This window comes from Schistosoma haematobium, chromosome 2 (assembly GCF_000699445.3).
Source record: "Schistosoma haematobium chromosome 2, whole genome shotgun sequence".
NCBI lineage: Eukaryota > Metazoa > Platyhelminthes > Trematoda > Strigeidida > Schistosomatidae > Schistosoma > Schistosoma haematobium.
In genome coordinates, this window is record NC_067197.1 from 27324652 (window position 1) to 27352064 (window position 27413).

The 27413-nt window shown below is 31.8% G+C and overlaps 1 protein-coding gene across 2 annotated transcripts in view; it reads right to left on the bottom strand.

Annotated features, from left to right (window-relative positions):
• Positions 1 to 6181: 6181 nt before the first annotated feature.
• Positions 6182 to 27413, bottom strand: part of CLSTN1_1 (Calsyntenin-1) — a 68658-nt gene continuing 47426 nt past the window's right edge. Inside the window, exons 5-14 of one of the 2 annotated variants that reach the window (XM_051214776.1) lie at positions 26570 to 26794; positions 24930 to 25244; positions 22469 to 22796; positions 20148 to 20313; positions 18331 to 18515; positions 14640 to 14992; positions 12322 to 12710; positions 11768 to 11980; positions 9295 to 9522; positions 6182 to 7575 (exon numbers count right to left, since the gene is read on the bottom strand). In XM_051214776.1, the coding sequence (XP_051067961.1) occupies positions 7033 to 7575; positions 9295 to 9522; positions 11768 to 11980; positions 12322 to 12710; positions 14640 to 14992; positions 18331 to 18515; positions 20148 to 20313; positions 22469 to 22796; positions 24930 to 25244; positions 26570 to 26794 (2945 nt within the window). In that variant the 3' untranslated portion in view covers positions 6182 to 7032. The remainder of the gene's footprint in view (positions 7576 to 9294; positions 9523 to 11767; positions 11981 to 12321; positions 12711 to 14639; positions 14993 to 18330; positions 18516 to 20147; positions 20314 to 22468; positions 22797 to 24929; positions 25245 to 26569; positions 26795 to 27413) is intronic. The other variant, XM_051214777.1, reaches the window with a different exon arrangement.

Below are 27413 nucleotides of genomic sequence, written 5' to 3' on the forward strand. Positions count from 1 at the left end.
ACAAAATTTGAATAGAATTATCATCAACCAAACATATTTTCTGCCAGTACTTCAAGGTCTTTAAAAATATTGTGGTGTATAACCGCTTCATATTTGGCATAATTAATAAGTATAAATCATAATACATATCGTTTAATGTTCTAAAGGTTTAACTGAATCTTTACAAAAACAAACAGGAATAAGTGTAGATTTGAAATATTTCTTTCCTTTGTTAGTGCTTTATCCTTGGTGAAGGGATTAACTGTGGATTCTAAGTTGGTGAAGAATAGCGGTTCATCAACGCCAATCGTGATGTCTTGAATTTTAAGTTATAGTATGCGTATCAGTTATGCATTCTCTAACTATATATAGTTTCATTTTGACAAGATTGGTACAGGTAGGTTACCAAGAAATTGTTGAATGGCTATTGGCTGCTTTGTTCAAAGACCGTCCAGATCAAAACTAATATTTATATTTCATAAAATTAGTGCTATTTCTGAGTACTGAGTTTGAACTTCAATTATATATTTCAATTCATCTTGGATCAATAATATTTTTATTAAAAATATCTACTACTTAAATAGTTCAAATCAGTAACATGGTTAAGTTTAATAAATACAGGGTTATCAATATCTTAATTTTGATTTTTACTGTTGGTTTCATTGAGTGGGAATAATACCAAAAATTTATAGAACGAGTTAAATTCTACAATGTTCTAAAAAACTGAAGGTAATCGGGATTAACTAATTTAACAAAGATGGTTATATCAGTAAGCTTGAATATTCTCGTTATTGATATTCCTAACCGAATTTTAATCAGTCTTTGTAGGGAAATGTGCAACCTGTACGGATTGTCTCATTATTACAATTATTCCAAAGTTGGCTTGAAACAGATGGAACTGAAATAGCAGTGGAGTGTTGGAAGCACTTTTCGTCTACTTTTAGAAGTCGTCAACTAAATGTACCAGCTAACCACCGTCAGGATAATTTAAACCCTCATTATTAATGATATAAATATTACACCCCTTGGACAAGCAAACAGGCATCTGTATTTAGTAGCTTAGTAGATAAGACGTTGGAGTTTGAATTTAAAGGTGCTGGATTAGGGTTCTGGTGTGAATATAAAAACGAATGGACATGCATCCAGTCGACGTCTCCCAAGTAGGACGAAACTCTTGTTTTGCATTCCATTATTAGCTAAAATTTATCTATTTTAAGTAAAAAAATGAGGCCAATTGTTCTACATGAGCATGTTTTAGTTTATAATAACCAGCTATTTGATAATCGCAAATAATGTCATGTCTTATATTCTTGACTGCTGGAAAAACTGTTTGTCCTCAGTTGAAGCTCAGCTACCAGTCTAATTGACTTAATATATTGATGTGTTTCCGCACTTATTTTGGTATTAGGTGGTTGAAAACAGTCAACAGGAACTCTTAAATCCACATTTCACGCTAACTGGTACTTATTGGCAAGATATAGCTACCATTTTAAGGTGGCTATTACTCCTGTGCACTTTTTAGTCACTTAAACCAGTGTGACTACATTCCACCTTTGATCTATAGAAATCAATCGGCGTTAATTAATTCTAACGAATACCATGATTGTTCATTGAACACAGTGCAAAATTGATTTTCAAAACCAATATTTTCAACCCCATTACGATTCTAATGATATTAACTGGATAAGCAAATAACGACTTTTACAATAGGTCATACGGATTTGCATCTAATTGAAAGCATCACTTCCTTTAGGAGTGCTGAAAAGTTCTCAGTTAACAAGATACCTAATTTCGGTATTTCCTATAGACTGCCCTCAATTTTCTAACATGTACTGATTTGTGTATTAAACTCAAAATGCAGTTCACAACAATAATTCCGTTGCATTATTATCACTAGAATAGAGTGACCCTGTATAAATTTATGACTCAGTTATTTAAAATTGATGAACATGAACTATTTATTCACCATTTTATCATCAAGACAGAATACAAACCTATATTTTCATTTTATTTTTGTATTGATGGTAATCGTAATGGTATTAGTGTAGTGGACGCTAATTATAAGGATGTTTGTAAGTAGTGTGTAGAGGAACGTGGCATTGAAGTTATAATAATTGACAGATGGAGTAAAAGTTCAGTGCATAGAAAATACGGCGTTGGCGGAACACTTCGAGACCAGACAACAATACAGTTCAGATGGCAGAACGTACAGAAAGATACAATTGGACTATTGAAGGTTATGTGAATGTAATATGTAAATATTTTGCAACTTCTCAGTACAGGATTTTGTGGAAATCGTAGTATTTTAACAGTCAAATTTATCGGTCAATCTAAGCTAGGCCACTGTAGAAAACCTGAGAGCACTAGACGACCGTCTTGTTCTATTATGGAACTCCTCAGCAATGCACAACCACGATCCATAATATTGCGAAACCCCTATACATTGCCTCTAGTGTAAACTATCTCACAACCGACATGGATTGAACTCCACTGGTTACTTCATTTCTCACTAAAACTCCAGAAGTTATATCGTGAAGCTAGTCACCAGTGAGCTTATAAGTACAATGACTGTGTGGGATTTGTGAAGATTATATAATTTTCACAATATAACTTATTATTGACTGGTTTTAAACTGGAACTAAACGGCCTTACAGAGCTTCTGGGTTTCGAGTTGTGATCTAATCAAGAATATTTCGTAATTATCCACAAGTCCCTTAAACTAACAGAAGATGCACAATATCAGCATTTAGGTCACCAAAGACGATGTTAAAGAGACATGGAAGTACTGTGGGTGTTCTCTGTTGCAGAAAACTTATGATAAGTGCATTAATGGGAGAAACAACGTTTATGCTCAAACACCAAAATTTAGTTAATCTTTTTAGGGTGATTCACTTCAAAATTGAACCTTGAAATTTTACAAATACACTTTGGCTACTAATGAGTAGACAAACTATCCCTGTGAAATGTCCACTCAATCATTTATCGATTTCAAGGCGTTATTTTCCTAGTTCAATAAATCGTTAGACTTCTCTGGAAGTAGTTAAAATTATAATTCGCTCAGTTGTAATTGTTTGAATTTAGCGATATGGTGTTAACTTTGCTTGTGTAGCTGTAGACAGTTACTTTGCAAATGATTAGTTCGGTGCTTCCAGGTTTTCCATGACGGTCTAACTTCATTTGAATCATGATCTCAACTATTAAGATTAGTAAATAGTTATTAAAGGTGTTGTGGAAGTTGAAAGATTTAAAGTTGTACATCAAGATTTGACTTTGATTAGGCACTAGGTATATATTTCACCCAAATATGGATCTCCTTAGAAACAGCTGCCTACGAATACATCAGGGAATGAACATAAGACTTTCAGGATTCATGGTGAATGCTTCAGACCACTGACAGGTTTTGAACTGACGAATAATAATGCCGCAAGTCGTACATTAATAAGTTAGCATTATTTTCCTAACTTGGTCAAAAATTCACTTTAAAATTTCTTACCTGAGAAACCACACAAAAACAAGGTTAACAGGACAGTCTAGCTATGGCCTTATTTGAAAGCACTATTGACGGTGATGTTTGCAGAAGATTTGAGTCACTAACATTAAGTTGAAAACATAGTATGAACCAAGCGTAAAGATATTTTCTGCTATTTAAATAAATCAGTTAAAGTGTATTGATAGACTCTTACTTCTTTCAATGAATTCATTACACTTTTAATTTTTATTATAACGCTGTATTATGAAAATAAATTTCATATCCTTCTAGTGAGTTGGCCTTTAGTTCGATCTATGAATCTTTAGTCCTAAGCTGATGTGTGATTTTAAGTCGCCGAAAATGTTCATAAATTCTATATGTACTCTTTGCTTATGGAATGTAGTGATAGTGAAGTATTTCTAGAAGTGGTCTAAGGCTTTCTGTTTTTGTTATATGCGAACGTCCTAACAGGGTTTATGCAGTCACCACTAGTTATAGATAGATAACAAATAGTAACAGTAGTTGAAATATGCGATGCTGCAGTGTTTGATGACATTGGTACTAAGGCTCTGCTTGGTTCACATTTTCTTAATTGTATTCTATCATATAACTACTTCAAATCATGTTATTTAGTATCTATTTCACAAATAAATATCTTCACAGGTTATGGTGCCTGAGTTTCTTGAGTAATGTATTCAGATATTCGAACTGATTATGTTTGATTTTTACAAAAGAAATAAAATATGTTTTCAAAATTATTTCTTTATGAACATTAAATTGTGTATTAGACATTTGCCTGCTAGTGAGTAGCTAAAATAATAATATCAGGACTCAGTAGCTGAGTGGATAACGTGATGGCGTTCGAAGCGAATGGTACTAGGTTCGAGTCCCAGAGTGAACATCAACTCCGAGATGCAGGCACAATTAGCTAACGAGTCCAAAATAGGACTAAATGCGCGTCCTGGATTCCACTGCTAGTCATTATCCATCAGCTTGTGAATTAAAGCAATATCGAGGCATACGCATAGTATGCAAATATACCAATAACAGACTGATCAATTGCAGTCTTAAACCTCAATGGGTAGATACAAACCAAACAATACCAAGTGAATATTCGATATAATTTGTAGTAGTCAAATTAGTTGATACAAAAATAAACAAAACAGAAGATGTCCCAATGTGCTTTGGAGAATGTAATAACATCACAAATGTGTGGAATCTTGGCTAGTTCTAAGAATATTCGATTGACAAGACGCAGTCAGTGAATACTATGAGAAAAACCATTCATAAAAAATCTTGTCATCACAAAAGATGTAGAAAAACGGTTGAAAATTAATTAGTGTAACCTATAGATCAAAACAATATTATTTTGCACAGAAATCAGGCATTGGTAAAACTTTTCTGTCGTTTATAATGAAGTTGTTTTTTTTCTATTGTAATAGGCAAAATTCATAGAACACTTTTGGTATCGAGATTTGAAATCTGTAACCATTGTATTTCGAACATTGCCAACCTAAATGTTTGAATACAAACTATCAATACTTCAAAATTGCATTCATATTTTAACTGTGATAGTCGTTTGATATGAATCATTTTATGTTTATTTGCTGACTATTCATAAAGCCATTAATATCTTTGGTAATATCTAACTAATTATATAGTAACTAACTCATGTCCAGTAGGATTCATTTACTGAAATAAGCGATTTTATATCTGAATGCAATGTACACGTCACAGATAAGAAGTAAGTCACCTATTACCAACTAATCATGTATAGATTGTCATATTAAATTAGAATTGAAGAAATTAATTTCAACCATGGTGATGATAACCAAATGGTTGGTTTATGATTCAATCACTTGAATATTTTAATTCAAATTTCTTTATTTTATCGTAGAATGAATGTAAAATATTTAGGAGAATATATTGTTGTCAGTGTGGTGAAAAATCATAAAACACATGAGTAGTATACAATGATAAATATTTATATAATTTAGGTAGTTGAATGATCTTGTAGTCACTATAACAACAGGAAGTTCATGGTTTTGGTTCATCATATTTTAGTAATGAATGAACACAATGTAAAAAAAATCCATGATGTAAACTATTTCTCTGTCCTAAAAATGCAATCTAAACCAAGAAAGAAATGGCAACTTTTAAAATGTGATTAAACAAATAATTATGTTGCTCCAAAGAGTAATATGTAACTAAAATACTGGAAAAAAACTTCAGTTATTCTGCATAATGATAAATTGCGATTTAAGAAAGACTGTCATTTGTTATTCTTTCTAGCAAGATTCTTGAATCATATTCTACATAAATTCACTTGGTGTTGTTTTACTTGTATCTTCCCATTGTTATTTAGGACTGCAATTGGTCAGTCTCTAGTTGGCATAAGTACATCCTGTGCGCATTGCCTTGATATAGCATTAAGTCACAAGCTTTTTAAGTAAAGATGGATAATGGCTAGCGATGGAATCCAGGACGCGCGTTTCATCCTATTCGGAACTCGTCAGCTGGATGTCCACTGATGTCCACTCCGGGACTGTACATAATCTACATAGTCTATATACTTTTTAACCTGTCCTGGAGCCCTTCCACAGACATTGTCCATTTCCAACCCAAAAAGAATGGTTAGAGGTGGGGTTAACAATTGTATCCACCGAAAAAAAGAACTTGACTGAGAAAAAAACACACTCACGAATACGTTTTAAATAGAATATTGGTGAAAATATTAAATAAGAGATTTATTTGGCAAAAAGAAAACTTAGTTTAATTTTTCTAAAATAATATTCATGAACTATATAACATATTCTCTATTTGTTCTCTGTTACTGTAGTAAAAACCAAGGGAAAAAAGTATCATAATAAGTAGACAATGAGTGTATATTTTGAAATAACATTGCTAAATAATTTTTATTTATATTATTAATATAAAATAAAATAGTGACACATAGCGGCCATAGAAATACATTTTACCCCATAATAGTTAAAATGAAATTGTTTGCAAAATGATATCCACTATATAGATCAGTTTAATTCGTCTTTAAATATAGAACTGAACAAGGTTTATTGTTTATTTAAATGAAAGAGAAAGAAACTGTATATGTAACTATTTGCATAAATGAAATTGCATTTAAAAATAAAATGGATATTTATAATGTCTAAGCATATGACTAGGTAAATAAGGTAGCAAATGAAATATGGTGGAAGAAATGAAAAGAAAAAGAAACCTAACAGAGAAAAGAATGGAACAATCACTATTGTTAGCATGTATAGGTGTTAGTGTATAAAGTTACATAACTACTAGGAAGGGTTAATATTTTGGACAGGTAAGACAGTGGAAAAAATGTATCATATTTATATGGATGTCTTTTTGTATACTAGCATGGATGCATAGAGAAATGATTTCTAGTATTTGTCAATAGGCTCGTATAAATCAGCGTATACATTTTTTTTTACAACGGTATTTGTAAAAGTAACTGTATAGACATACAGACTTACTATAATGAAAGCTGAGAATACACATTCAAGTGAGGAATATGTCATTTCTTGAAGAAAATGAAATTGTTTCTTCTTTTTTTTTTACACATGAACAGTTTGATTCATATTTTTATTCTGATTTAACTGACCTGTTTGAGTAAATAATTCGGTGGATTTTGATTCATGTTTATGATTCTCATGAATTTTTTCATGCCAATTTGTATCCAACTCATTATCAATCCATTCATAACGGTCTGACTTTGTTAGAGAATTATTTGGACAAAAAGATTTTAAATTTCCTATTTGTTCTTGATCAACATTTGGTTTTATAATTGAAGTTTTAGTAGAATTATTTTTTAATATTTGTCCAGTAATCCAATATTTAGGATTGTGAATTTGATCTACACTACCCAATTCATCATCATATTCATAATTTTCATCTTCAAACTCTTCAAGATCAGCTAGCCTTGGTGTTTGATTTGGAAGTGAATACATGGAACCAGATAATTCATCACATGATGTATTATTAAATGGATTAACTCGTTGTGTTGTCAATGGTGGGGAATAAATACAATGATTTCGTGTAGGTGTTGAATGTAGTGAATAATCTAGTCCATGCATAGATTTAATTTTCATACTCATTAACTTTTTGAAAGACAAAGGACGAATAAATAATGACATGAGTGGGATATATTATTACAGTCTAGTAGACCAATGAATGTAATAATAATGAAATAAATTTCTAAAATCTACTCAAATCATGAGATGGAACATGGATTGTAGTGTTAAGTACTGATTGCTTAGTGAGTAGTTAGTGCGAAATTAGTTATCACGTATAAATCTAAGTTGTTTTTGACGATTTATTCAATATTGGGAATGAAACTTTTTGAAAACAATGACCTTGAACGATATCGACATGGCCTTGGGATTTTTTTGCTCCTTGTTATTTGATGAATAGATAGCATAACTCAAGGATAGTTCTCTAGGAATATAAAGAAACCTAATCATTTCACAAACCACCATTACCATTCCTTCTATCCTAATACTGTAGTTTTTCATCGTAGAAAGTGATTCGTCTGTATATAAGGCTATAAATAATTTTATGAACAGTCCTATAATAGCATCACATTATTTTCTAACTAATTCAGAGGATTTATAAATTAGACGAAATAAATTCATGAAATAACAATTAAGGAAACTCATGGACTATATTGATAATCTATTTTAACAGTTGTACTCAATTGAAATGCCTAACATTCAGTGAATAAGTAATAAGCTGGTTTATCTAATTGTTTATTGTGAATAAACAATGAGTAAAACAAAAGCTCATTGATTTACTTATACAATATTTAACATAAATAGTACAAAGAATTTACTAATATTTTTATTTCCACATTATATAATTCTCACTATATATGGTGATTACATTAAAACATTTTCTTTTTGTTTGTAAACTTTCTGTGTACTATATAAAATATCTTCATCACAAAATAGTTTTATACTAAGATTGATAACTGGGATCACTCCTTGAATTCTATTCAACGTACCTAAGGTTGCCTTCCTAACATAATAGAGTTACTAGTATAGAGGTTGCGGAGATTATTAGGTTTTTGATTGAGATCATGAACCTATTGATGTTAGACCACCACCTTTGGAAACCTGGAAGTACTGGACAGCCATTTCGTCCTATTGTGGGACTCCTCAGCAGTGCGCATCCACGATCCCGCTCACGGGATTCGAACCCAGGGCCCTCGGTCTCGCGCGCCAACGCTTAACCTACTGGACTACTGAGCCAGCATCCAGTGGTGATAGTGTCTAACATCAACCAATCCACGAAATCGTGCGACCAACTTCCACTGTACTGAGATAGATACTTGTATCTACCCAACATGGATTAGCTCCACTGATCACGGCTCCACGACCCCGCTCGCGGGATTTATCCGCTAAGCTACAAAGTTCAGGTAGCCCTCAACTTTCTGTTACAGAGACGATTTCTAGACAATCAGCCTAGTTAATATATACGGTAATAGATACATATCAAATTTAGTCAGAAATTTCAAAAACGGGAAATTACAAACCACGAGCTATACTGCACAATGTTTTTTGCAATGTCCAGACTTAATGATGTTTCGTAAGTCTGTCCAAAAATGTGTTGATTTGACGTGAATATAAGTGAATTAGGCAAGTACTCAGTAGGTCTCATATGCATAAATGTTTCCTGAAGCAGGGGCACTATCACTCGGAATAAATTTGTACAAATATAATAATAATGAATAGTGATTATAAATGTCTTGTGTTTTTTTCTTACAAAACTCCACAAATTCTTTCTCTATCACATAATTAAACATCAATTCATAAACTAACCTGTAAATCATTTACGGGATTAGTTGTAAGTCTAAGAGTTGGATCTGTTTTTAAATTAGAACCACCAAAATCAGCAGGTTGTGATGCAAATCTTCTACGACGCGTTGGCTTCTTATGATGTTGCGGTTTATTTTTTCGTATATACCAAATAGCTGTACCAATTAATAACCCTAATATGATAGCAGAAACTGATAAACCAATAACTAATCCAGTATAACTGTACTGAGGCTAAAGTTTTGTCGTGAAGATAGAAATAAAACAAATTTTAATTTAATGAATCTGAAAAGCTTGATATTAAAGAAGCAGAGTAAAAAATGGTAAATATTTATAGACTACCATTTTGAAACTTTTTCAGTAGTTTAAAGTTTTAATTGATTTGTTTTGAGGGTTCATTGTCGATTTATCGTGTAATTAGTGAAGATAACCGATTAAACATGTTAAAATCACAGACTATGTTTATTGACATGGGTGATAAAATTGAAATCCCTTGATAAAATGGAGTGTATTTTTTTATATAACATTTGTGGTTTATTGTTTCAAACGAAAAAATCCTTTAAGGTATAGAACTTCGTAAGCGATTCTTAGCGGGGCTAACAATCAACCTTTATAAATCAAAAGCTATATCATGAAATCAAATTCAAAAAGGTTGTGACATATAAGTAAGCTTACAGTGAAATATTTCATAATGAAATAATACTTCAAGCTTAAATGTTAGCTGAATTCACAACTAGCCAGCCATTTATAAATTCGGGACAAATATGTACCCGAAAAGGTTTCCGCAGTTCATATCAGAGGCGAGCAGGAGAGACAGATCGGAAGAATTAGTGAGATTATCTCGAGTGTTTGAATCAAGAAATCTATACCTCTTGAAACGACCTAGAAAAGTTGTTGAATACTTTATGGTTTGACGCTATGTTTTGCCTTGATAATTCCTAACCTCCGTTCAACACGCTCTTATTTTAGCCAGAATGCTAAATTCTATTATGCATTATGCTCAGTAATCAAATCAGGCTATGTGGTTGCGTTTTACAGCTATCTATAATCAGATTAATTTAATGAAGAAAAATAAATATAAGTTCAAAAGATTAAGAAGTTTATATTAATTATCTTCTGGGAAATGATTCATTCAACTAATCTAATTTTTCACAGTTAAATTCACGAGTCGACCTAAGCTAGACCACTACTGAAAATCTGGAAGCACTGGATAGACGTTCCGTCCCACTATGGGACTGTGAAGATTGCTAATGATAAATATGTTAAGCATCCTGTTATGTTTTAATTTTGAAATAGAAAATCAGTTTCTCAGTACTGTTGAATAAGCGTTACAGATGAATTTTATTATTATTGGCTTTACTCAGTATTATATTTTTGGTAGAATATAAAATTCTCAGCACAAAGCATTTCAACAAGTTTCCGTTTCTTATTGCTTGATCGATCCTGACTATAACATACTGAGTGGTCGTTAGTTAGAAGTTAGCAGTTCAGGAATCAACATCTGGATTATGTATATTCTTTTCGATGTATATTGCCATCGACCACGGCCTCTCTGATTGGGCTTTTTTGTAACTTGTACAACGAACTGTTGTAAATTTTTCACAAACGCACTTGAATAGGTTATGAGACTAATTGACACAATGATATGTCGATTACAAGAAAAATAACTTGCTGAAATATCCGGATAGAAGGAGCAGATAGCCCGGATATTCAAACAGGCTGCCTTAAGTGAATCAAAAACTTCTATTCACCTATGTTATTCGACTATCTGTAAAGATTTAACCTATAAATGCTGCTCAAAAAACTAAGATTTATTATATTTTAAATTTATGATTCATAGCAAATAACCGCATACATTATTCATTCTTTCTTGGCTAGTGGACTGGTTCTAATGTGTAAGAATAATGGCTACAACTGGAAGGAACACAGGAATCTAGTGAGTGAGTTATAGTGAAACTTTTCAAACTACTTATCAACAAATTGAAACTGCTGTTCCAATGACTACAATTGGCGATCCAAGAAGTTTTTTCAGTTTAAAACCCGATTACTTTGAAACTAAAAGCATCATCATTCACTTTAAAAGAACCGACTGGTGACAGTCAGTAATCATCAAGAAATTGTGACATTCGTCTGGCTGCTTGCCGACTGGCTGATGAGAATAAAAATAAGTCAAACAATAACTTTATGAGTACAAAATTCATTGTAAAATCTCTCCTAATGAAAAAGATAAAACATCCAGTTAATGTAGTTTGATAGGTTTACATTTATTGAATATTCTGTTGATCGAAAGCATGGAATTTATTGAAATGATCAAAATGTGAGATGTGTAAAATAAGGCGAACAAATTGGTGTATTAGATTATCAAGAATATTTGTAGCTCAGGATTAGAATATTGAAAGTATTATGGTAGCTGAAATAAACTATTGGTCTGAGATTACAACTCCAACAAACAAATATATAAGATTGTAAATAATCTTACCTTTCTATCTATAGTTCCATATTCATAATCAATTGGATTAATAAGGCGTAGACGATTTAACGATTTGTCACCAGATTCAATACGTTCTTGATCGGATAGTACATAATGTACTGCATCAGGATTTGGACGAGATGACAAAGATTGATTTGAAATAAATGCACCTACTTCATTGATAAGCGATGCTGTTTCTGACCCTTTGCCTTGAATAATAATCTAAGTAGAAACGAAGTAATTTTAGAAAAAAAATTGGCACAGTTAACTAAAGTTCCTTTTCATCTCATCTAATTCATATAAGATAACTGATTAAACAATAGTAAATAATGTTATTAAAAATATTTTGGAAAAAAATGAATTTTAGTATCGTAATTGTGCTTAGAATGATTTGATTGTCTATTTTATAGTACTTTCTCCGCCCTGTAAACCTGAGATTACAGTTTATTAATGGAATTAATTAGTATTAAAGGCAAAAATATATAACACTGATTACTATCAATTGACTGATCGGTGTAAACATAGTAATTATATCGAATGACTAATATTAATTCTCAACATACTTTGACAACAAATTCAGGTGTTGTTTGCTTCCCACTGTCTAAACTACACATTAGGCCAATATTGGCCATATAAATTATTTCTTTATTTGTATCCATTAGTTGCACTGAACGAATATTTTTTGGTGGCCAAAATCGAAATTTCTGTAATAGATTAGCATAGATTAAAGCAGGTTTACGCCCTCTCAATTGTATCCCAGTACGATCTGCTAGACCAATTAATTGACTTGATTGAGTTTCATCTACAGGCCAGTCAATACGTGCACCATATTCTTCATATAATTTTGGTCTTATATTTAAACTGATTGGATTACCAGTTGAGATAAGCCATACAAAACAGTCATCCAGTGGTACACCTGCAGCAACCTGGGAAGAACTCGATGAATCAGAAACTGAAAAATAAATATAAACATCGAAGAAAAGGGTAAATATAAATTCAGACTTTAGGCATTTTGATAGCAGTCAGAGATTTAAATGAATTGTTTAGTTTTACTGATTCGCAAAGTACGGTTTAATTCAAAGATATTCCTACTCATGGAATGATTTCATGCGCTGAAACGTTAAAATGCAGAGAGCTCTAGAAAATTAATTCTTTATGATTTGCAACCCTTCGACAGTGGACTTTAGCAACTCAAGACCTGAAGGTCTCGAGGCCAACACTCGAAAAATAATTCAATGAGTTGAGGTTCAGTGATCTACATTTTTAAATTCGATCAATCTATGATCTCCTACCCCCGATTTGTCGGTGAGTTACTGCTTAAGACCAAGCTTAGTTGAATCTGATAGCCTCAACATCCTACTAAAGACAGCCGATGTGTACACAACTGTTTCTAGGACTGTTCATAAGTCATATTTAATGCGGTGACCGTCAATCTGATAGTAAACTAAACTTTGATTTTTTAATACATGTGTCTGCACGATTAAATGAATAGTTCTAGTTACAAAAAATATTTTTTGTTATATCCTAACGAGTAGAAAATTTTATTTCCGACGTTTCGTGACTTAATGTAAGCCACTTCTTCAGAGTAAGTAAATAGCCTAATGAAATTAACACGAACTTAAATAGTACAAAGGAAATAGTGCAGAATATTTTAGTACAATCAAAATCATAAGGGGTCTGAATGTGTCAACGTCAAGTGATTGTTGGTCAAGGTGGATTTGTATGACCTGTCACAGTATTAATTTTTGCGTCAGAACGTGGGTATGAAAATGTATGCATTTGTAGTGTGAAGCAGTGAGGTCGAAATTGTGTGTGTGTGTAGATTGTGTGGGAAATAAATAAGGTCAAATATGGAATGATTTGCCAACATCTATATGCAAAAGAGCTGTTCATTCAATGTATACTTTTTGGCATACATTTTTCAACTTTAAGAGGTGATTTAAAAAAAGTTAGTTTACAGTAATCAAATGAAGCTGTGAATCACTTTTCCGAAATGTTTGGATATGCTCTTAACATATCAGTGTAATACAATAGAAATGAAAAAAATCATCAAATCAGATGCTCATTTACTCCATTTTCTTTTAATTGTTAAGTGCTATATCGTTTAACATCTTTGTCAATGTTCACTCCGATTTAATGAAAACATCCTAATTTAATGAACGGTGATCTGGTAGGGAAAGCCAATCTATTGTTTAGGGCAAAATGAAACCATAGCTATGTAAAATATGAAAATTATACATTAAATACATTATTTGCACATCTTCATTCAGTTGTCCTTTACCTACTTCTTGATTCTTTCAATTCTGTTATTATTCCAATTACTCTATCCTTCCCTTTCTGTTTCTTTTTAATTCAGTCTTCTGATGGCAGGCATTCCACTTCTGATTACTGCTATATACCAATTATATCTGTCAGAATAAGTAGCATATACCACATCAATAGTCAACCATAAATTTACTTTATATTTTCTAATAAATAACAACGGAACTATCTGATTACGGTAGATTGACGTCTCTATAAGATTTTATATCACTTAAGTAAAAATTAAACCAAACATAGAAATTAGTCAAATGGAATTACAAAATACGAAATGTTCCTTTTAAAGAAGAGATTAACAATTGGACTAAATGAGCTTATCATTATCTTAGTTGCATTGTAATATGTGGCGAATATGTACATCGTGAGAATGTAAAACACTCACCAAAAAACTCCTACAAAGATATAGAAGAAATGATAAACAAATAAAAAAAATGAGAGAAGTGGTAAACTCTGTTCCGTCAAGTTGTTTAGTACGACCACATAAATTATAGTACACTGTCATTCTGCTAAATTAATGGCATTTTATACTAGTGCGAAGAAAAACAGTATGTTATTAAATTACCTTGTTCTGTTGGAAGCCCAAAACGAAGGTCTGAAAATAAAGGGATTCCAGGTGGATTAATAGGTGGCTCAGTGGTTACAATGTCTGACCCAAGAATTATTAACGATGGAGGTTGAAGTGGTCTTGAATTTTTATCATAATTGGCTTTTGTTCCCACTATAGCCTGAGATAGACCTGGGCGATCAAGAACATGCATATTAGCAGGAACCCATAAAGAAGTATCCTTAGTTGATTGAGAGATCTGGTCGGATAAGTCATGATGAGATGTTCTTAAGATGTCCGTAACCGTCATAGGTAGAACATTTAACCTGATCTCCGCAGTTGGTATGACAAATGACTGGTCTCCTGAGCATCTGATTTAGTTAACAGTGGAATAAAAAACAAATGAAAAATCTCAAATAGTTACGTCAAAAAAGATATATTTGTGTTCCTCATTAAGTATTTGTACTGTTTCGATAATATTTGTGTGCAGACTGACAGGAAGATCAACTAATGAAGTAATGTGACCATAATATAAGAACCACGTAGGCGAAGGTTCTTTATATTTTAAAACGTATGTACACAACAATCTTAGTTGGTATTTTGTACATTAATTATGAAATAATTTATTTGATTGTTTATCTTGAACAGTGGGGAAAAGGAATATATATTACTGATTGAAATCATTAGTCAGTTGAAGCTAGACCACCATGGAAAACCTGGAGGCACTGGACGGCCTTCCCGTCCTATTGTGGGACTCCTCGGCAGTGCGCACCCCGCACCCCGCGGGATTCGAACCCAGGACCTGCTGGTTTCGCGCGCGAGCACTCAGCCATTAGACCACTGGGCCGGTTGGCATCCAACGGTGTTAATGTCTAACTTCAACCAATCCACGAAGTTACGCCACCGTATACCATTGTCTTCAGTGAGCTGATATCTCACAACAGACCTGGTTGAACTCCACGGCCATCAAGTGCTTCCAGATTTTCCATGGTGGTCTAACTTCAACTGACTCATGATTTCAATCTGTGAAATTTCTAAAATCTCCACAAAGCCCTTTTGAGAATATATATTAATTAAAACTGTCTCGTCTAGGATTTAAATCAGATAAAGTAGTTTTTTATCAGACTATGTAATTTCAAACTGAGAAATGACCCATTAAACATTTTCTTATCAGTCTTAAGCAATGTAACCATTAAACAAGTTACATTTTATATAGATCTTTATAAGGTCAAGGCCAGTTAGTATTAGTTTTTGGGTTGTGCAGGAAAAAACTGGTAGTTGGCGTCGTCAACATGGAATAGTTTCATCATGCTACTGTAAATCATATATTATGCACATGTGGAAAGTTACTTGAAGTTATCCGAAAAGAATATAAACTCAAAGCAACAATTAAAAATCTACTGTAAATGTCTAAGATAATACATGAGAATATTTATCAGTTGTAATTTCCTATCAATTTTATCGCAAAACTGATTTTTAAGTGATGAGAAAATATACAGTATAATTTTAGAAGCCGAATTACATTCTAAATAGATTTTTATCAAATAATTTTGATAATATTGAAGAAAAATTATTCAACTGTAGTAATTTTAAGTACGGGGTTGTAGAAATTGTTGAATTTCCTTGAAATCATCAACTGATCAATGTTAGAGCACCACTGAAAATCTAGAAGCATACCATACGAAAGACTAATGGATTATCATACTTATTTTCTAGGTATCTTTCAATATGACAAAACAAATCTTTAAACAAATTAAGTTGCATTTGTTTAACAATGGTTAGAAAACCAATTGGTCATATTACATCCTGGTATGGAGTATTTGAGTACTGTTTATCATAGTTGACTTGTATTGTCATAGAATGTTCAGAATGTCCCATATTGACAATAAGCATGATACTGTTTAATTACAAGGTTTCTAGTGTTAAATCCATCTTCACATATGTTTAACTAAAAATGACAAGTTCAAATAAAAACATGCATTACTCAATTTATATCAGATCTAATTACACTACATACGTACATTTAGACTGGGTACAATTTTAATGTAAATAATCTTGACAAAAACTCCTATAATTAATACACATCTAGTCACATTATTGAACACGTCGAACGGTTTAAAAATAAATATCTCTATAATTTAACAAGTGTTATATCCAATTTTGATTTACTGTAAATGCAGTTTATGACTACTAATAGATTTCTGAATAAATATACACAAAACGTATTATTCCTATGGAACACTTTCAATGATAGATTTGTTATACTGTTGTGTGTGCTACTGATGTCACCAGATATAAGTAGTATAAATGATCAATCGAAAATGAAATACCCAGTGGCAGAAGGTTAAGAAAATTTGAAGAGAAGAGAACAAGAACAGAAAGTGATTGGTATGGAAAATAAGAAACAGTCAAGTTGAGACAATTGACTGATACTTTGCAAATGAAGTATTTTCTGAATGGTTCTCAGATTTTATTAAGATATTCTATAATTTTGTGTTCACATACTTTCGATTGTCCCCACTTTTGTTCGCCTTCACTACAATACTACATGACTGAATAAAGTCAAAACTCACTAATTAAAAAATCATGATGTAATAATTAAGATGTAAATTAGTCACTCATTGGTTACAGCAACATTTTAAACAATATTTGAATAGATATCATAATAACATTTAACATCACATTGATTCACTCATTAGGTCGAATATAATACTAATTATCATTAGTAATTAAGTTTACTTGTAAACAATATAGAATCAGGATGGCAAATTTCTGCCTAACTTATAACAATACATGATCTATGTCTAATCTCATGACTGAAAGAAATCATGAATAGATCATTGAAAGGAAAAAATAATTCACAGAAGGTTGGAAGGTTAAAAAAGTCGTATAAACTACGTCAGTGAAGTGGGGTATATGTTTGAGTTAACTAACAATTAATAAAGTAAATCAAATTAAAACCTTGTTTAAATATGACTGCTGAGTGTCTTATGACGGATTATTGACTTTTCAAATTAAAGAAATCCTATATTTATTTGTACTTTCCTATTGAAACGTGCTCCTCGTAAATAAACATCAACATGTTAATGAGAAATCGCATACTTCCACGTTTAAGCGACATTTGATTTGAGTAGAACAAGCTGTTAATATTCTCAAGCTAACAGGACAATTTTATGCAGTTTTTCACACTTTTGATTAATTTATTCTACATTGTAGTGTACAAGAACACCAATGGGAACGATCAAATGTATTTGAGTACAAAATTACAGATCATCTCACTAAAATCTGAGAACCATATAGTAAATAGTTAATTTGCAAAATGTCAACCCATCGTCTCAAACTTGACTGTTCCTTTTGCAAATATCAGTCCATTGTCTCAGATTTCATTGTTCATGCCTTTTCATACTAATTGCCTTCCGTTTCCGTTCTTTCCTTATCGATCTTCTGCTGAAACATATTCTATGCCTGACTACCGTTATATATTACTTATGTGGATATAAGTAGCCCACACCACAACATAAGCATAAAGAATTTAGAATATTTTAAGAATGCAATCCACTGAGTTAAGCTTTCTGAAAGAGATCATTTCCAGGACTAAGGGACTTGTCATAAGTTACTTTAGACAACTACATAGAAGTTGAGAAGAAATTTATTCATCCAAAACTTATTCAGTTAACAACTTTAAACAAAATAAATAAAGTTCAATTACCTATATGATGTTAACAATCTCAATAGACGAGATTGTGCCACATTAGGTACATAATTCACACTAACTCCTGGTTGTGGTCTAGCATAGGAAATTGAAGTCAGTACATCAGTCAAATGGATTGTGTTTTGTCCGCTCACGGTAATTACATCATTCTCTAAATGTATGTCAATATCTGGACATAATACCTATGAAAAGGTGATTTGTAGAAATATACAAATTTATAACAATGTAACAAAAGTAGTAAAATAATTAATAAGCAGAGATGGATGGTGGTAAGCAGTGGAATCCAGGACGTGTGTCTTGTCCTATTTTGGGACTCATCATCTGGATGTACCTGTATGTGACTTAAGGCAAAATCGAGGTAATCTACATAGGATGTACATATGCTAATAAGAGACTGACAAACTGAAGTCCTAAAAATCAATGGGAAGATTCAAACAACCAATACAGAAAGGGATTAAAACAATTGGTGGTTTTAAAGATTTGTTGTTAAATCATACAAACTTGGTTGTCTATCAGTAAATTAATATTGTATCATTTGAACTGGAAAACAAACCCTTGCATTAATTAACTCTACTGACTCACAACACATTATATAATAAAACAACTCTTGATCTTATATAAATGTTCGAATATTGCTCTCATCTAGCTAGGTGAATAAATGACAGGTAAATGTTTGTATTTTCTCAAAAGTAGTGTTTAATCAAGTGTTTTTGCTTAATTTTATTAGTTTTCTCTTATTAACGCTTCGACGTCGTATGATATTCATATTGATGTACATGTCTGACTGAATAAGTGACTGATAATTTTACATAAATTGAAGTTAACATTAATCGATTGCTTTTACTTCATTTAGATTTGATTCATGATATTAAGTTGTGTAGTGTAAAAAGCACATTTATTAAGGTTTGTTTCTTCTTAGCCAAATCGATATACATTGATTTAAGTAGTAAATTAAATTCAGGTGATGAAACGATGAACACTAGGGAGATACTCTTCAGTGAAAAGTTGCAGTTGTACACTACGGTAAATTCTTACTCCGTCCGGTGATCCTTTTTCGGTATTGATCTATTCGACATAGTAGTAAGTGTCATTAGTATTCACCAATGTTTATTGATAGAGTCACAACATTAAATAAATGTAATTTTTCTGTTCGAACCACCCAATAGCAAGTCGCTAATTCTATTTGAACTCCTTACAATAAGTTCACCAGTTAATTTTAATAGTTTTAATGGATTTTATCGGTTTTTGTATTGTACTAGTGTCATATGATTTTTTCAAGTAATTTAAGACTGATATGTTAAGGGTTAACTTTTTCCAACTTCACAAGATTAAATTACAAAGTCCAAATTATCGAACTTGGTTATGTCACATAATATAGTTCATAAATATAACCATTAAAAAATCAGAATAAGAAATTATCAGTGTAGAGGTTCGTTGCGTTGTAGTATTGCATTATCGGATGTCCAGTAAATGGAATTAAGGTTAAGGTTTCGGAACGAAACCTAAATATCCTAGGTTCGATCACCGATGATGATTTCGTTCATACTTATTGGTAAGGAGCTCCATACAATATTGAAACATCTGTTCATGATTTCCTGATTTCCAGTGGTTGTCTAACTAAGGTCAATCTATATTGTGTTCTGTAAGAAAATTATCTAATAAATTTCCTCTTTTCTAAAGTGAAAAAACACTGTTAGAATAAATTTAAGCTTTCATCATGCTACAAATATTGCAACATTTACAATCATTTAATCGGTTGTAGAATAAATGAAGTATAATATTTGAAAATTAAATAAGATTGAATTAAAAGTTACCTCCATAACATTTGGAATGAATAAAGCTTCACCGCATTGACTAATACATCTTAACGTATTCGGGGATTCAATTTTTCCACGTAATAATGTGAAACCTGTTAAATCACCATGTAAATGTTGTCTTGTTAAATGTGTTTGAGGATCATAACATGCACCAATTGTAAGTCTGTAAAAATTTAAGGCAAATAAATAATATTTAGTAAAGTGAAATAATAATTGTGATAGTGTGGTGCGTGCTACTTATATTGATGTTTGTAGTATATGACGCGAGTTAAAAACGTAATGTCCGGCAGCAGAAGATGGCGAAGATCAAGAAAGGAAGAGCGAGAGCACAATGGAATTTGTAAGAAAACGCATGTACAATGGAATGGGAGACAATGGATTAGTGTTTGCAACGGGAACAGTACAGTTTGATATGATGGAATGATATTTTGCAAATTAACGATTGACTTTATGGTATTCACATTTTATTGAGATAGTCTGTAATTTTGTGCTAAATACATTCGTTTGTCCGCACCCGTGTTCTTGTTCACTACAGTTGTAGTAGTTATTATTCTATACAATATCACTTGGAAAAAGACTACAAATTAATGAGGATTTGTCGGTTACTTGTATACTATTCTTGATTTTTATTTATTTATTTATCACTTCGAATGGATTAGTTCATGAAGGAAATATTTCCAAGACAGTATGAAATAAAATGAGCGATCTGGTAAAATAATTCATCTCGTAACGATAATTATTTTAGTTTGTTTCCTTAATTAGGTTTACCATCGACATCTCAGTAACTCTTACAGTACGATGTAGTTTTTGATTATTTTTCTCAAAGCTAGTAAGTAATGTAACAAGACTTAAGAGATAGTAAAATAAGTAAGAACAGACTCTCAGTAACCCGATTATCTGTGAAATGTACTGAGATATACAAAAAGGATGCAAAAAAGTGTTTAGTAAGTTGTCGAAAATTCATAGAAAGTAATACTTTTAGCGTATATTTCAAATCTGCAAAAAGACCACTTCTTAATTTGCAATTTTCACTCCCATTTATCTCTATCATATTCTCATCTGTTAATAAGGAATCTTTATACATATAAAGAAGGTTACAAATGCCGACTTCAACCTATTTTAATGTGAAAAAATGGAGTCATATACTAATAGGTTATATGTTACCAGGACTACTGCTGCACATAAATTATGTTTTCTTTAACTGAGAAAAACTGAGTAGTCTCGTATAAATATAAAAAACGAAAATCAGTTATTTGGAAAAGCTAAATGAGGTTTCAGAGATAAAAGGTGATAGCTTTGTTATATCTACGGTGATTTCGTTCATTTTAGTGGATTTAGCAAGTGAATTTATTGATATTATTATTTATTGGTAGCTCTTCAAAATATCACGTTACTTGATTATTTATTTTAAAACCATGCTTCAACGTATGATAACAAAATATTATTGAAGAAATAACTGAAATGGCTAATAGTTGATCTTTGAATGTACAGTAGAAAAGTGATCAGTTTTGAGTTACTGAAACCACTATCCTGTTAATTCATACATACTGATAGTACAAGCCGCTGTTTATCCGGATTCAGTGGCTAAGTGGATAATGTGATGGGGTTTAAAGGGATTTGAGTTCCGGAGTGGATATCAACTTTGGAATGTAGCTACACCCAGCCTATAGGTCCAAAATGTATTGAATTCCACTGCTAGCCACCATCCAGATCTGTTCATAATGCTTTAGCTTCTGAAGACTGAAGTTATTCCCGTTTATTTATTACATACAACTTTAGTTTCATTCTTTTCTATGCTTTTAATACTTCTTATAAATTAACATGACGAACGAAGATGGATAGTGCCTAGCAGTGGGATCTAGGGTGCGCGTTTCTTCCTATTTAGGACTCGTCCGTTGGATGTACCTGAATCTCGGAGTTGATGTTCACTCCATGACTCGAGCAAAAAGTGTTCACTTCAAACGCCATTGCGTCACATACTTGGCTACTAAGTCCTGATAACCACTTACTTGTGCGAGTCACAGAGTGAACATCAACTCCGAGATGCAGGTACATCCAGCCGATGAGTCCCAAATTGGACGAAACGCGCGTCCTGGATTCCACTGCTAGCCACTTTCCATCTTTGCTTATATTACTTGTGAATTAAGGCAATATCAAGGCAATACACACAGTATGCACATGTGCCAATAAGAGACTGATCAATTGTAGTCCCAAATATCATTAGGAAAATTCAATTAAACAATACCAAGCGAATTTAACATGTTTAACGGTTGAAATAAATTTTAAGTTATGAGACTTAGATTTCATTTAAAACATACCTCGGTTTTCCTTTATAGCCGAAAGGATTTGAAGCGGTTTGTAAGGATTCATAAACAGTAGGCATGGCCTTAATATCCAAATCTTGTCCATCTATTAAAATGGTAATCGGATCGTTGTTTATTGCAGATGATGACGATGAACTGAATGTGATTGCATAATGATGCCATATTCCATCATCATGACCGGTAGTATGAGAACAAATCTCTTCTGGTAACGGATCGAATATAAAAAGTGTAGATTTTTTCAGTTCACTACTTGTGGACGACATAATCCTTACTATAAATCGACATCCATGTAAATTGATCGACAAATACCTCCATTCGGATTCTTTAACACAAAAAAAAACGTAGTCTATATTAACTCAGTTTATGCTTTATCCGTAAATTATTCTATCAACTCAACTTAACATCAAGTGAAAAAGTAAACTAATCCACTAGATACATTTATCATTTAAAGTGATACAGATAGAATAACACATTTTAATCATTTTTACTTTTGACAGTAACAACTATAGAACTGTTAAGTGAGAAACAATTGTTAATGAATAAAATTAATTCAATCTTTTTCATTACTAATCAATATAATATACCTTTATACATTTGAGAATAAAACTAAAGACCACACAGTAATAAGTGAATCGTGTTATTAATTCCAAGTCTTTTTTAATAAATTGAATTATATTTCGAAAATTAAAGCTGATGTATAAAAAAGATATCTTAGAACTTCCTAGCTTAAAAATCACAGTTTCATATCTGATTGAGATTGCTTAAGACAATGATAAATATAAAATACTGTAAAAAGTATGTTCAGTTGAACAGTTAACAAAATAATGTCTGTGTTCATGATATGTATGAGACTGGTTTAGTATTGAACGGTTTGAAAGTTCATCTGTTGCATATCAGTCAGAATAAATGATTCCTATTTTTTTTTGTCAGATATGTGTATAAATTGGCTTTATTATTTGAAATAGATTTGAAAAGTAATGCTTATTTGAGTGTCCAGTGGTAATTTGACACGCTCTTTTCAGGAGAATATATATGAACATATCATTGAACACAAGATAATTTCGCATATAAATGTATATAAATTAGTTATTTAATACCAGTCAATATTCTGTGTTGATAGAAAGCTAGTGATCTGCTTTCAACTTGTCCATTCTATGAAGTAACTTGAAATCAAGATTCTCTTTCTTAAATATTATGTACTTGGAAGCAGTTGATAGAAACTCATGAATACGAATTTATGACCAGTTAGCGCTAATAAGTGAAAAGTATCTATAGTTTTAACAGAACTGGTATTCCTTTCAGGGTTCAATCATGTGACACTTAGTGGTACAACCATACAGCTTGGTAGCTGCTTCAAATTTGACTAATATAAATTCAGTTAAGTCCAGCAAGTTCGACGCTGGCTACCGTTAAGGGATCGATTAGTGTGAATATTTAGGTCTCAGAGAATGCAGATTGCAGACCAAAAAGCATAGTGATAATGCCTTTATGAAACTAAATTTGAATCTTAAGAACAGTGTTACTTATCTTACGATGTCATAAAAGAAAAATGCCAACACACAAGTAATCTTTTATTTAGTATGTTTAAGGTGTTACTGATAAGTTGATCAACAAAAAGTGCCTCCTACTTCTAATGGCACTTTCGTCTGAACACAACAAGCACATTTTCAAGAGAACTATTCCCTATCAATGAATTATGAGACAAAGAATAGGTAAGTAAAATTGACCGAAGCAACATGTATTTTGAATGTGATTTTCTTGGCAAACTAGTATCAGCAAGAGAATTTGTGTTAACTAGGTAAAAATGAGTAAAGGATTTGTCGTAATTTCGGGCATTCCAGCGGTTAGGACTCAGGATCTTGATTGAGATCTATCTCATGACTTTCAAATTTTAAGCTACACACAGATCATTACATCACTGAGCCAGAATTTGGTAGTCCATACTTCGAACTTCGGACTATTAGCGATACAACACAACCACTGTTCAATGTCATCGTTAATATCTGTGTAGCTTTCAACATGATTGCATTCGCTTGTCATGACTGATTATTTCATTAGTATCATTATCCTTAATAGATTTAAAGATCCTATGATCGATTCTAAATCAAATCATTAGTGCACACCACCAACGAATCTCAAACTAGTATAGATTAATTAACTGGTTAGATATGGTTCTACTGCCAGTTTTAGTTTATGATTGGAAAAATTTCCAAGCTAAATAAATATCTTTACAACAAATTCCAGTAAACGAATCAATTCACACCTGATAGTTATGTCTTCTCTTTTCTATCCCATTTGTGTATTAATTAATAATCATTTGCAAATAAAATGATCACAGTTTCTATTTTAACTCAACTTTTGCTAGACATAAAATTTGGTAAGTTATAAAATTACATTTGGAATCACATCTAAAGATTAGACAACCATACAAAGTGATTATTTTATATTCACTAACCAATGTTATCATGGCTACAAAGTATTGATTCTTCATTCTCGTCATTATTTGATGCTCTCAAATTGTTTTGAGAATGATGTCGTCTAAGCCAAAATGATATGGTAAAATCTGAATCCCACTTAATTGGTAATCTTGTATTATTGAACAATCGATCTGCATCAATCTCCCATACAGTCGATAAGGTTGGATCAAATCGCCAAGCAAGCACTGATGGAATTAAACGTGGTGGACTATTCAGCACTGGTCCAATCAACTGGTTCACTAAATCATACTCAGGATCAGGAAGGAGATTTGTAATGGTTGTTGGATCGAGACCTAAATGTAATATATTTATACATTTTTGTAGACGAGTTCGGTCCAAAGCGAACATTTTAACTGTAAAATTATACTTACTGAATTTCACTGTAGGTAATCATTATTTACACATTTATTTAAATGTCATGAAGTGTTTTTTTTATAAAGATTTATATTTATAATCGTCGGTCGTAAACACAGAAATGGATGCAACATTTTAAAATGATAAACATTATTCCCGTTATTAAACACGTTCCATGAGTTGAAACCGAGTTAAAGACTTGGAATTTAACAAAAGATTTAAAAAAAACGGAGAGAATTGAGCAAAAGTCTGCAAAACTGAAAATTCGATAATATGATACAGAACTATAAACCATAAGTGTAACTTCCAGGCTTTTGTTCTAAGGAACTAAACACCCTCAACTATTTCACGCAAAGCACAAACTTCAGTATGGATACTTTTTATTTCCAGACGAATTAGTCGAATTTTGTAAGTTTTATAAAGTTGTATAATTATATACATTTCAGTCTACTGCAAATCGTGATTAGCTGGTCAAAACTAATCTACTATAAAAAAAAATCAGTCTCTCCAAGTCGATCTAATGTAGACGCGAATATAAAGCTAGCTTTCAAACGATAGAATAGTGAATATATAATGATATTATGTAAATCATCTTATCAAATGAGGGGTTAACTATTTGATTTCCAGAAACACTGTTTGTGATAAGATTAACGATCCTACTTGACTTATCAATTTGAAGTAGGCGGAGCCAGATTTCAACCTATGAACTAATGGTTTGAAAATAAAATCTAAATCAATAAACTAACGTTTTATATATCCAGCTTCTATTGGTATTATTAGAAAGAAATTTTTACAAATTATCCTGTCAACGACGCCATATGACTTGATAATATGATAGTACATGACTCATTTACCAAATATCTTTTACTCAATCAACAATAAATAAAATCTAGAGAAAAATATATCTTGTAATCTAAAAAAAATTAAAAGTATAATTGTCAGTTTTATGAACTATTTTGATCCAAATTGCAAAGTAGTTTGAATTATTTATGTTGTAATGTTTCTGTTACCAAACGATGTTCAATTAATTATGATCCATGGTCACATTATTCAATTGTTGCCTTAGGAATAAATGCGAACTGGTAAGATAGGATATAAAATTTTTATAAATATAAAATTAAATGATCATCATAGGTACATAAACAAATTATTCAACGAGGATGAAGAAGTAGATCAATATTTTATTACAGAATATCTGATTAAAGTCATTTGTATCATTTAAACAATATATTTAAACTCCGTATAGTGTTATAAAGGAATTTACCGCAAAATTTCTGCTGTCTTTTTATACTTGTTGGTTCATGTCGACAGGATTGTGGATTAGCTGTAACGAGATTCTGACCGATTACAGGCGATCTAAGTTCCAACCGAGCTTCTATAAATGGATTAGCACATGGACCAGTACATGTCTCCAGGTGTAAACTCGAATGCATAAATAAACGTTCAGGTTTTTCTTCAGATCCAAGAAATTCAATATCACTTGGTAAATCTATTCATCAAAAACAATGGAAAATGTAGTTCACAGAATAGATTTTACTGAACACATTACGTCTTTAAAGTTCTAATTAGGATTCAGTATATACAATGAAATTAATAGGAACTTCTTATTAATTACTTATGCAGATACCAATTAATTTGTAATAATATGATGTATTTCACAAACTATATAACATTTTATAAACCCATCTGAGACCAATAAAGTTCAAATGACAGATATAGATTGCACACCCATAATAGTTTTGATCTCTATAATCAAAATAATATGCCATAACCTGGTTTACCTTGACTATGAGTAATAATTTTTGGAACAAAGACTAGCTCTATACTGTATTTAATATTCAAAATTATTCTCTTGACTAGTTAAGGTACCCATTAGTTTAATTCAAAAAAAGATTTATTTTAGTGAAATATGTAACAGCTATTTATCTTCTATGTTACTGATTGATTACTGAATCGAATGTTCTCTCGATAATCACATGTCCACCACTAGAACGCGTGATAATGACTTCTTGAGAGCTTTTTATTCACTCAGAATTCTCCAGACTTGAGTCACTCAAAATATATAAGGATGTATGAACAGAAACTCTGGTTCCAGGGTTAGTTTATAT